The sequence below is a fragment of the Bombus vosnesenskii genome, unplaced genomic scaffold (genome assembly GCF_011952255.1).
Source record: "Bombus vosnesenskii isolate JDL3184/JDL3185 unplaced genomic scaffold, Bvos_JDL3184-5_v1.1 scf7180000013311, whole genome shotgun sequence".
Taxonomy (NCBI): domain Eukaryota; kingdom Metazoa; phylum Arthropoda; class Insecta; order Hymenoptera; family Apidae; genus Bombus; species Bombus vosnesenskii.
The window spans coordinates 734,744-747,831 of record NW_022882959.1 but is presented as its reverse complement, the minus strand read 5'-3'; the positions used below and the strand labels follow the sequence as shown (position 1 = coordinate 747,831).

Here is a 13,088-nt window from a genome sequence, read left to right as displayed (position 1 = left end):
AGAGCGTTTAAGAGTGTTCGCGCCAATTGTTCGCGGCGAGACTGGCCGTGCAGACCAGCTGTTATAGCCGCGTCTCCGCTCTGTCTCTGCTGATCCATCGATCACCTACGCATTCGATCCCTCGTTCGATCAACGTGGTCATGAGCTGGAGCGTTTGAGCGCGTGAGTAATACCTTTGTGTAGCTGCTAGTTCAGTTCTCTTTGTTTAGTGGATCGTGACGGTGAGTACCGATCGAAGTTGGTTTGTTTCTCCAGCGAATAGTATACGTACGAAGCTACGAAATCGGTATTACGCGATTTTCGATAATCCAGTTTTTCAGATGTACATTGCGAATAATGGATTTCGCTCGATCGGATCCGGTGCAGGTGTACTTGCGTGCTTTGTTGTTTATAACAGTGACAGGAATCGCAAAGCATTACACATAAAGTTACGTAATGAGTATTATACGTATGTGGATGATACATTTTTTGTGGCGACGATCGTGATTGGATAGTGATCTTTTTGTAGGGTAGATCGTGAATTCGGTGCAGATGCATTCCGTTTGCACAAAGTTTGAAAGCGTGTATTATCTCTGCACGCTTTTCTTTGTCACGCGTATTGCGATGAATGAATATCGTTAAAATTTGGTGCTTATCATGGAGCGAGTAGATGCTGTCTTTGTGCAGCAATTTTCTTTGCTATATGAATCGTGATGGACGAATAGCGTCTGCGTTTGCTTCACTTTTGGTAAAAGCGAGTTAAGTTACGAAGCGCTACCTTACTGAAATACCTCATTTCTCTAAGAAAAGAGGATGTTAATTTGAATTTTATGTCGAATGAAATAGAACACCGATGTAATTAAAAATTTACATATGTACGATATAGTATGTATCTATATATAGTAAAATCTGCCAGTGTACCAGCATATTACAAGTTAGAAATTATAATACCAAATGGAATGAATAATACGTGTGTTTACCTCTAAAGTTGAACGAATTAACAAGAGTATTATTATCTTGTTTTTCTCAATTCGTAAGTATTTTTTTAATCTCGATCGTAGTTAATAAATTATGCTCACCGATAACAATGTTTTCATTATGCAATCGACCTGGCGAATACGAATACCTTTATTTCCGAGTACGTTGTCGATCGTATTAAGAAATATCTTTGTTGTCCTTTATCAAACATATACAATATTGTATATACATATACAATAGATTGTAGTTTGTCAAACAGGCAGCATTGCATCTGCACTCTCGTTTTTATTTACAATTCTTCGAACAGCACGTGACACGAATACTCGCTCATTTCGCTGTTTTCTTTCAATATTTTTCCTCGTTTAACTTATACTATTCCGTAACTGCCTCTAATTCTTTTTTTTTATTCTTTTAGAAAATTATTCTTCCAGTACGTACGTAGCCCCACGAGCCTCTTTTGTTGCATATTAATATATCAAATATTTACCAAATCTCTCTCTTCTCAGTTTTATATTTAACAAATAAAACCGACACTAGAATACTCCAAACTAAAACTGAGACTGAAATATTTTTAGTTTCTTAGAACTTTCTATACTCGCTAATTATATTCAAACGATCCATATTTCGACGAAAACGTTTTACTCTCGTATTTTAAATTCAGACCGTGAGACACATAGATATGTCTCGACAAGAGATCGTCTTGTATTTATTTGCGAGCAAATAATTTCTATAATAACAGTAGAATTTTGTCAATACGTGTGTCGTCTTATCGACAAAAAAAAAATTGAGCAAATACAAAAGACAAACTATTAATCTTCCACTCATCGATTAATCCAATATTCTCAACTCCTTATCGGTGAAATCACGACAGACATTTAGAATAGAACATAGATCAAATCTGTACAACTACTTTCTCTTGTTATCGATTGGCAATTAGCATCGGATAAATAAGCTTTTTTCTAATCTTTTCTTATTACGCTATTGTTCTCTGATTCTATCGCAAAGAGTAGTGCGACCGTTGTCAACGAACGAAGAAAATACATCGTATATATGTATGTACGGTGCAAAAGTCTTAAACCATTTACGATGGTGATTTGGTAACGATAATTAATCATAAAATTTCGCGCTAAACATACGCTTTATCCATATAATCATTCCACCACCGATTATACAAAATTCTTGTATTTCGATCTAAAAACGCTTTTGAAGAACTGTCACGACTGAAAAAATAATTAATATGGAACAAAAGCAAAACATTAAACATTCCTAAGAAATAACAATATATTTCGTGTAAGGTCTAGCATCTTTAAAAACATAACATTTCCGATTGGTAGGTGAAATAAACTTCTGCACATATTTAGAGATTATTAGAGAGTGTTTGGCTAACATTCGAGTAGCCCGGTATTTACACAATTTCGTAACATTGCGATAAGGTGACCAGAAACATCGTACGCTTCTCGATTTTACGCAAAGTGTATACATTTACTCGTTTTACACAATCCATGCGTCAGACGTTTGAAACGATCATTCAGTGTTATCGCTTTTACAACGAGACGATAACGCTGTCGAGTATTATGCACGAATAACGACGTCGCTAATCGGTTCTGTCAACTATCGAGAGATTGGAATTGATTTTAATGGATCGACACAGATCGATAAACGGTCGACGACTAAAACACAGGCGCGAACTTTGCTTCCGAACAAAAATAACTTTTGTCTGTCGCCATTGATAATCAGAAATTGAGGATTCTATAGAGATCGATACGATGGCAAGGAGATCTCTTATCGAAAATTCGAGTATATAGAATGAATCTTGAAACTGGGACACGAAAGAAGAGCGCGTGGTTACTCAAAATCTCATCTGAATATGATCGAACTTTCTCCAACGTTTAACCGAATGTATTGTAATTTGTCCAATAACCAATTGAATTCCAGTTGAATTATGTATGAAGTGACAACTAAATTTGCGACCTTTCGAATCTGTCCGTATATTTTGAATCAAAGGAGATCCACTCCTACCGAGAAATTAAAAAATCGCCGAACGTATGGCAAAATATTACGATTCGAACTTGGAATACATACTTCAATGAAAAATTATTACTTTCATAATTTCGATAAACAATGTTACTCGAAAAAATATCAAGTTCGCAAACTTAAGTTGCCAATGTATAATTTGCTGTCAGACTTGTAACAACAACTTGTAATTTTCCAAGAAACGTCCACGTCACCGAACGATCTTGTGTTTACGACGTTTACATCACATCGACTCGACGAGCATTCTTCGTTCTGGAACAGGTGGCCAACAGCGGAATAGAGAATTGAGAGTAGACATAATACCTGGTTCGAAAGGTCGACTGTCGGAAAGTGAAAGCGAACGTTCGCCGTGCGATCGGTGAATATCGTCGAAATTCTGCAGCATCCACCTACCAGCGTTGTGTTCGATCTTGTCTCAGTGTTCATTCACGCGTCACGAGAAAAGGAACGAATTTGTTGGTGGGAATCCACCAGCTGACAAGTATAATCGAACCGATTTCGATGGAAGTCAGATAAGAAGCTTCCGTTCTGGTTAGTCGATCATCAGAGAAATTGGGGTGAATGAGGAAAGTTTGATCGTTCTGTGCTACGATTCGTGCGATGTTAGTAGAAATTGTTACACGGTTTTCACTTTTTCTAGATTCAATTTTAAGTTTCTTCGTGGGATGTTTTTCGAAGTTTCTGATACTTTTAGGTTATCGATATTTATGGAAAGCGACGACTTTCGAATATCGTTCTGAGAATTTTTCGAGTCGATATTCGGTTTCGAAACCGTAATAGCTTCAAACGTTTCGATAAAATCTCTACCAAGCTCGAAGTATTTGTTGGTCATCGATTGTTATCGTCGGTAAGTGATGGATATTAAATATCGTTCCGAGAGTTTGAATATTTTCTGATTCTAACTGTTTACTATGAAGAAATTATATATCGTTGGTGATACTTTTGTAAATTACACGAAACTGTGTGTTTTATTTAAGCGGAGAAGAAAGAATAGCGACGATCGTGTTGCCAAGGTACGACATAGTTGTGAATTTCGATTTAGACACGACATAGAATTGACATCGTATGTCGAAAATGCAACGAACGTTCGGTAATTGGGAAATTGAAGAAAAGAATTGATTATAAAAATTATAGAACGACTGATGTAGATAAAAAGTGCATTAATTTACAATTTACGGCAATAATTTACAATTTCGTTACAGTTTAGAGTAGAGAAAAATTTCATTCATTTCACGATTGTTCGCGAGATGTACTCTCACTTGTATACTAATTATGAAACCAATTAGAAGCCTCGCGTCCTCATTCATGGAATAATACCATCGTTTAAATTCGTTTTCGAGCAACGATTCGTCATCACGATGCTATTAACATTAACTCTTGAAATTTATAGAAAGTCTCACAAGACTCTGTACGTTTTCATTATTGTTTATTTTCCAGTAGCCATCGTCGAGGTAAGGAACCATAAAACCTTCGAGAAATTCTTGAAATCCATCGGTCTTCGATCATAAATATTCGAAATTCTCAAAATATGTTCAAAAGTCGTTGCTTTTCTAGACTGAACCTTAACGATCTAAAAATACTAAAAATTCACTTTTTATCACACTATTACGTCGACTCTCGATCAACGCGACAAGAATAATAAAATGTTTAAAAATCAACTCGGAGTTTACCAAGCATCGATAATCTAAAACTACTAAAACTTCGCGAAAAGATCATCTCTATTCTTTACCATATTTTCGCAATCACTATCAGCAAACCAAAGGTGCGCAAAGGTTCAAGAAATATCCAAAATCCATCTTTTTCTCGTATGAACTCATCTAGTTCTTCGTACAGACGACGCAAATTAAAATATACAGGGTGTCTCAGTTTTATTCCATTGAACAATGGAAAAATGCTTTATTCTTTATTACAAATTATTCTGTTTACAAGAACGTACGATGCTTTGAACGACAATCTCAATAATCGTGACCGACAATCTTAATAATTCGTTACAGCTTGGTAACAAAGGATCACGATGCGTTCATGTAACATTTTTTCCTCGTTTCCGATCGTGGCATACGCTGACACCGTTTGACGGGATAAAAATGAGACATCCTGTACATCTTTAAAATCGTCGAAAACACAGTCCGAAGAAGCGATCAGTAATTTTTCCACAAACACAGAGACGCACAAAGTAGCGCAGTGGGTCATTCACGTGCTGAACGGAGGTAAATCACCTCGCAGTCTCCTCACGATCGATCATCTCGACCAAGCGAGATTCGAATCGATTGTCTCGCGACAACGAAACGTTAGATGCACGCAGAGAAAGGCCTTAATGGCCAGATAGTAGACGTATGAACGTATATAAAGCGAATACGAATATAAAGCGGTACAGTGCAGCGGTTCGAGTCTAATTAATTTGTTTTTGATGAGTCGTCGCGGCCGGGGTATGCGGCCTGAAAAGCCGACGAATTAAGTCGAAACGAAAGGATGAATCATAGAACGTAGGAAGCGAACGAGGTTTCTGGATAATCGTGCTTGTCCCCGATTAGCCTTAATCGCGTGACTGATAATAGGACTCGCGTCGAAAATTCCCACTGGCAAGTGTGCACTATCTGTTATCCGCTATCTCGTCGTTTCGCTCTTTCCCCTTGTAGACGCTCGATGCAAACACGGACGCGATCAGTTGCATGGAAAATTATTCCCGAGGTGCTACGGATCTTCGTTATCTTCTTTGTTCATTTCGCGGTCGAGCGTGTTTCTCTTCGATAGCAGAAGGAGGAAAATCGAATGGCCGATACTTTGCAGATATTTTTGTGAGTCTTTTGCAGTCAGCGAAAGAGTTGATTTTAGGAAGATCGTTTTCAGCAGTGGACTGTTTTGTTTTGCATGAATTTCTTTTGGGATCTTGCATCGAGAGTATTGTGTATTTGTCTATTATGCGTTTCCATTTATTTTTATTATCTTCTTGCGTTCGCTCGTGCAGACTATTTTCTGTTTGTTGAAAATGTGGATGATTCCTTTTGTTATTAGAGAAAACGTTATGCAAGATTTAAGAATAGAATCTTAGAAGTGTCTTTAACGTTAGTTAGGTCGGAGCGGCTACCTTTTATTATTTGCCCACGTTATTTCTTGTTGCTAAAGCATAGATGATCTCTTTTTATCATAAGAAACGTAAATAATCTTCTTCTTATTATTTTTCCATTACTACGTCTACTAGAGTTCTTCTCGTTATTTCTTTAGATTTCTCTTATCTCTCTGTATCGTCGATTATAATCAATCAAATTATTATCGATCTTTATCGTTGTTGGGAGTATACGTGATATTTCTTCGTCATCAGGGACAGAATATACAGATACTTACATAATACATAATACTTGTTTTCTAAAAAATTTTAATACACCTCCAGCTTTTTTTTGCAAAAATTAAAATTCCTCGTCTCTATCAGCCAGGCCTTTCTTCGTCTTTAACCGTGAATAATTTTTAACATTTTCATCCTATCGACTTGCAGAACTTGGCTTGATCAAAGAATGATATTTACGGAAGAAAGGTAAAGGTCACCAAATCGTTATAATAAATGATCTTACATACTATTATAATTATAAAATTATCATTTTTCTTAAAACAGTTATAAAAAAAAAAATCAAGCAACAGCAATATGAGTGAAACACGAGAAACAGTGTCATCGAACCGTGTTAAGTATACACAATAGAACTACTGTTTTACGAACACTTTAAATACTAAGATTCTATCTTTCAAACTCTGGTTTCTCCATTATGTGCTCCTAATGAACCGGGTCACGAATAAAGTATCCATATATCAACTAATAGAACTTCCCTGCCATCCTTGTCATCCGGCATAAAACTTCGTAGCGATTTCTATTGAATCTACTTCCACGATAAAAGTTATAAAAGTCTTCTAACATAAAACCTGTTTACTAGAGAAGAATAGTGAAGATTTTGCTCGTTGAATAGTGGGATTTTTTTGATGTGCTTTTCAGCATCAATTTAAGGTGATGTATGATACAATAGAATTCTTACTACAGTATTTTTGAAACCTTTTGTGGAATGATATCTATTTAAAGGTTTAAGGACAATAAATTTTATTTGTCACTGCCATAAATCTTATTATTCTAGAGTGAAAATTGTATTATTCTATTTTTAAAAGCCTCTTGCGTGTTAATATTTAACAGTTTGTCGCTGTCATATTTTAAATCTTCGATAAAGCTTTTATTATTTTATCCGAAGAACCTTCTACATTAATATTTAAAAGTAATAAATTTATATTGTTATTTTTATTCTTCGAATGCTCGAAAAGAATCAAATATAGAAAAATAATCGAACAGACAACTTGACTGTATAATTAAGAGGTATGAATATTTCCCGTGAGATCGGAATAATTAAAAAGGTTATAGACATTGCAGAAATTATAATTTGTAACGCTTTTACTATCAGAAAGATAAAATCACTGCATCTTATTCCATTATGATTGGACTGCGTCCAAAGATCGAGCGTTTTCTGTCGTCTGGAATTACTCATAAGCTTCTACTTACTAAAATAGAAAAATCAACTGAAATTCGCTGAAACGATGACAAAGTTTTCTATAATTTTGAGACTAATTAATATACTGCGAACGTGTATTTATTTATGTATATAATTTCAGATAAAACTAAATTTAAAGGCAAAAGTGCACAGAATGCGCATAATGCTATAAAACGTACGAAACATTCAAACTATTAAGTTATATTCCATACGTGAAATAAATCTTCTATAAGTTTCATCTCCATAGCTATTTTCATAGAAATACGAATTTGCACAAATATCCGCGATTAATCGATTATAATTGATCATAAAATTCCTGTTCATCGAAATGGTCACGTTAAAAATATCAGAGAAGAAACACTCTATTCTCCAAAAAAATGTTCTTACACGAATCTTTGTATTAATTCTACCGATCGAAATTCTGCTAAAAAAGTTGATCGATTTTACCATGGAAAATTATTAATAATGGAAGCATCGACGATAGAAGATTATCAATTTGACGAGAGGAAATTGTCGAGTGATTCGTGATATGCATATTTCGATAAGGGCGTTATGTCGGCTGCCTCGCGTGATAATTATTATCAAGACAAAGGATCATTCGTGTATTATATAATATGTAATTTCATGGAAGCGTCCTTCGTTCGCTATGTCCTTTTGTCTCTACGAATTCTAATTTTTCCACTATTTTTTTGTGTAATAATGTTTTATTTTGTATTTCATATGTAATTTTGCGTAACATAAAATAATCAGATCACAAGGAGCGTGATTGAAAAATATTGCTACAAAAATATCATATTATATTCATAATATATATTATGTTATATCTATCTATTAAAATTAATTTATAGGTCAGAAGAGATTATTCAATTTTCATATTCGTTATTTATTCTCATTATTATCGAAGAGATTACTTAAATTTCAATTAAATTTGCGTCAGCAAAGCGTCTGTACGCTTTGCAATCGATACATCCATTGTCCAAGATATAACTAATTTTAAATATCGTAATTAAAAATGTCGTTGCGATAGAACTTCAATATCTTATATTAACGAGTACACACGTTTCAAACACCATTGATAAAACATCTATCAATATATTATTTTGTAAGAAGATAGGAATAATTCCAATACTTCTAATTTCTTTACGTTTCTCGTCTGCTAATATTTTTTTAAGTCTCGGTTTTATCCATTCACGTGCTCCGTTTTAAAATAATTGCACTTGAACTCTTATCTGAAGTTGTAAGATAAATGTTTCGGACTGCAAGCAAGAGGATATCTCTGACGCTTGAGAAATGAAGACTCTGGAGGGATTAGTGTGACTAAATGGTAGCGATGACTGTGTGTGTAAATGTGTTTAAGAGGGTGTCTTTCCAAGGGCGATGAACAAGAAGAGGGTGAAACCAAATGGTTTCGTATTTAAAGAGTATGCATTTAAAGAAACTACGTTATTCGTTTGCTAAACCGCAGTCTATTTGAAATACGTATAAACTACTTTATTTTATTATATTAAATTTATCACATTAAATTTATTACGTTGAATCTTTTAGTGATTAGAAACGAGTTAATTTGCTTTTCGTTAAACGATCAATATGGGAAAATTATCGTTAAATATAAGTTTAATCGCTTTTATCCGACGATTTAATCTGACGAAACCTTGTCTTCACGTGTACATGAGTTTTGTCAAAATTTCGTGGAAACGTGACAAGTTTACCATTCGGTATTTCAACTTTCACGATCCTCTTCCTCTCGGAGAAGAAGCTAGGCGTGGTTCTTGAGACAGCTAATAGGCATTCTTGCTTCGACACATTCCGGGTAGTCATGATATCTGTCGAAAGTCCTCTTATAACCTTCAACTTCTTCTGTAGAAATGGAAACCTTTCAAAGCAACAAGAAATTTCTTCAAGAGAGTTCCTCGGGACATATAAATATTCCATCTCACTCCTAAAAATTTAATCGAGTAAGGAAATGTCCTTAATGTTATCAAAATGATAGTGTATGTGTTATGAAAATTGTTTTTAGTATTTTTTACATTATTTCTTAACATTTTTATAGTACAATTTCTTCGTACTTAAATAATAAAAATGAGAAATAGTTGTTTACGATCTAATCTGAGTATAGGTGCCCTAAAGTTATGACTTGGGCTCGAAGTGACATAACGGGTCGCTGAACGTAGCCACGGTCACGGGAGGGACGTGTACCTAACAGAAGTACGGAGTAATTAAATAGCTCTCCTTAAAAACTAAGATTGACCCGAGAGGCGCACAGAGAGGTACGGAGAGGAGTATATAAGGGCAGTACCACTTGGATTGAGATTTAATCGGATTAGTTCTACTTGTACCGTTGACGAGTACGTCGAGACACACCCGAATCTTGGATCAGTAAGTTGAGTTCGACTTAGACTGTGGCAGGAATCGTATTCGTCATCCCGTTGACCGTCGATTCGTTATCCAACCCAAATTCATTGTCATCGACATAGCGATTATCTAATCGTCGCTATTACTCGTTAAACTCTGTAATAATTATATTTGTATCAGTAAAATATCATCTATAGTATCTAACAACGATGGCCAATTCACGCAGACTCGTTGTACGCCGCTAACCCCAATGATAACCCGACATATAATGTTTATTTTACGCATTTTATGTACCATTAAAATATAACATACGTGAAATTTTCTGCGCGAGGTTTATTCGCGTAAAATGTTTTCTTACGAATTGGCGCGTAAAAAACAATTAGGCAATCGAATAATAACGTACGCGTAGAAATATCTAAAAAATCCTGCTTATGCACCTTGCGCATCTTGTTGCAACGATCGACGATCACGAGTTAATGTTATTTCGACATTCCAGTTTGCGTACGCGATACAAACAAACCATTTAAATCGAAGTTCACCTACTTTCTTTCGCGCATTTTCTTTCAGATCATTGATATCGTTACTCAGATACGACAATCTCTAATGTGCGATAATATTCTATGTTGAAACAAGATGCGTTTAACGAGTTTAGTACGACTTGGAAGCGAGGAAATGGAAAAAAATTCTGTTTTGGTGGTATGCTCGCTTATCGCTGAATGGACGATAATATTAAGTCAAGTTGAAACAGCGATCGAAAACAGTGGTTTATTTGATTTCAGCGCGATCAGACTGGCGGCAGAGAAAAACTGAATGGAGGCACCGGCAGTTGGACGCTTTAGAATCCTTGCGTTGCTGACGATATGGCTGGTCCAGCTTGCGGTGCCCGGCGCCATCGCGTCTTACAGCATCGGGGTGGGCAGAGCAGATGCTACAGGACCCGCCGCTGAAATTGTTTTTGTAAGTATCCCGCGAAAGTATCATGTTCGAACAAGTATTTAGCATAGAAATTATAATATGTTGATATTACAAGATGCTCGTTACTAGAGAGCGAATTTATATCTTTGTGCGCGTCATTAAAGAAATAGAACCTAGATAAACATCCTGTTTATCCTCCAACTATTGTCAATAGTATTTTATTTTGCATATTTCGTATATGCTTGCATTATATCTTTATATTATACGCATTATATCCTGTGCACATCCAATTCAATTGTATAGAACGAAAAATAATTCTCATTCGACGGATATCGGTGAGTTGGAACGAATTATGCAACGGAGTTGAGCAATAAACGACCGACAGAAGCGACGCAGAGTCGTGTTCCTTGTATTCGTACAGTGTTTCACGAGGATTGTTTGTTTTCTAGATGGGCTACGCGAAGATCGATCAAAAAGGATCAGGAATCCATCTTCGAACATTCTCCCGCGCATTCATCATCGACGATGGCGAGGAGAGGTTCGTCTTCGTCAGCGTGGATAGCGCCATGATAGGAAACGGCGTTCGTCAAACGGTAATTCCACTTGCATCCTTTCATCTTCCTTCTTTGATACAAATAGAAAAATAAATAGAAATTTTCTGCCATTTTTCGAACACAAAGTTCGCAAGTCGAATCTATCGTTTCGTCTAATTAACCGTATTTATCCGCATCTTTCGTCCTTTTATCGATGATAATTAAAAAAGTTGAGATAGATAAGCAGTGAAAATGTTTTCCATCGAGACATTGTTCGATAGTAATTTAAAAATAAACTCGATTTAAAATCGATAATAATTAAAAAGTGATTTCTAAGGAGATATCAATGAATGTTCGTTTAAATCGAAATTATATATTAGAAAGAGTTACAATATTTTCGGAATCTTTCTTCGTATATTTATCTTATTTTATTATTTCTCTTTGTTCTTCATTTTCGTGTAACATACATTTATGTTTGTACATGCAAGGTATCCTAGTAATCGTAGCATAATAAACAAAGGGAGATTCTACGAAAAAATAAGTGAAAAACGTAAGGTAAAATTTCTTTATGCGACGCTTCGTTTTCAATTCATTTCAAAGTGTTCTACTTGGAAATAAAGTTTCAATAATTTTTACTTATTGGATTTATACAAGTTGTAAAAGTTTGTGTTGCTGATAAAATATGTTGGTTGTTACAGGTGTTGCAGAATCTTGAAAAAGAGTTTGGCAGCCTATACACGGAGAAAAATGTGATGATCAGTGCAACTCACTCGCACTCCACACCCGGTGGATTCATGTTGCACATGTTGTTCGATATTACGACATTCGGTTTCGTTCAACAGACCTTCGATGCTATGGTCAAGGGAATCACGAAGGTAATTTCTTCGGATTAAAAATACCTACACGATTAAATCTTTATCATCATCGTATAACGTTGATAAATTTTATATATTATAGAAACACGTCAATTTTTCATTCTCCTTATACTTAACTATGAATCTTCGAATGATCAAGTTCAATTTACAATCTTGAAGAATGAAATGAGAAAATTAAAAAGCTAATGTTATAACACATATTATAATAGATTTGTATTTCCTATATTAATAAATGTTTTATCATATGATCATCCGATCGATAAATATCGTATAAATCTTACAGAGTATTCAACGTGCTCACTATGACATAGTTCCAGGCAGAATATTCATCACCCATGGAGAAGTTCATGGTGTGAACATTAATAGAAGTCCATCCGCTTATTTAAACAATCCAAAAGCAGAGAGAGACAAGTAAATGTCCATATTTTAACGATCAAATTATTTTTTTCCTTTTCCATGCTTTTCTTTCATTTCATTAACGATTAAATTCATTTTCTAATGTAACAGATACAAGTACGATGTGGATAAGATTATGACACAAATACAATTTATCGGAGCTGACAACAAGCGATTGGGTGTAATTAATTGGTTCGCGATCCATCCAACTAGTATGAATAATACTAATCATCTATTGTCCAGTGATAACGTTGGCTATGCCTCGATTCTTTTCGAGAAAATTATGAATAACGATTCGTTGCCTGGCAAGGTAAGCGTTTTGAGTATTAAAGTTAATTATTAATTTAGAAATAATTTGATGCCATATTAATTCGGTATGGAATACTATTAAGCTACTTAGGAAAATTAAGAATTCATTCGTCTACTGCTTAGCTAGTTTTTAGATAAATTTCTAAGAATACTTCGAGCCATATTTACCAATGGTTTCTCAGTTAGTTTAATTTCTC

General features: G+C 35.0%; 1 protein-coding gene across 2 annotated transcripts in view; it reads left to right on the top strand.

Annotated features, from left to right (window-relative positions):
* LOC117234945 (neutral ceramidase) overlaps window positions 1-13,088 on the top strand; it is a 45,518-nt gene continuing 32,430 nt past the window's right edge. The window contains exons 1-6 of one of the 2 annotated variants that reach the window (XM_033496534.1): window positions 1-162; window positions 10,643-10,820; window positions 11,228-11,371; window positions 12,010-12,186; window positions 12,470-12,597; window positions 12,694-12,892. In XM_033496534.1, the coding sequence (XP_033352425.1) occupies window positions 10,674-10,820; window positions 11,228-11,371; window positions 12,010-12,186; window positions 12,470-12,597; window positions 12,694-12,892 (795 nt within the window). In that variant the 5' untranslated portion in view covers window positions 1-162; window positions 10,643-10,673. Of the gene's footprint in view, window positions 163-5,630; window positions 5,787-10,642; window positions 10,821-11,227; window positions 11,372-12,009; window positions 12,187-12,469; window positions 12,598-12,693; window positions 12,893-13,088 lie in introns of those variants that run through there. The other variant, XM_033496535.1, reaches the window with a different exon arrangement.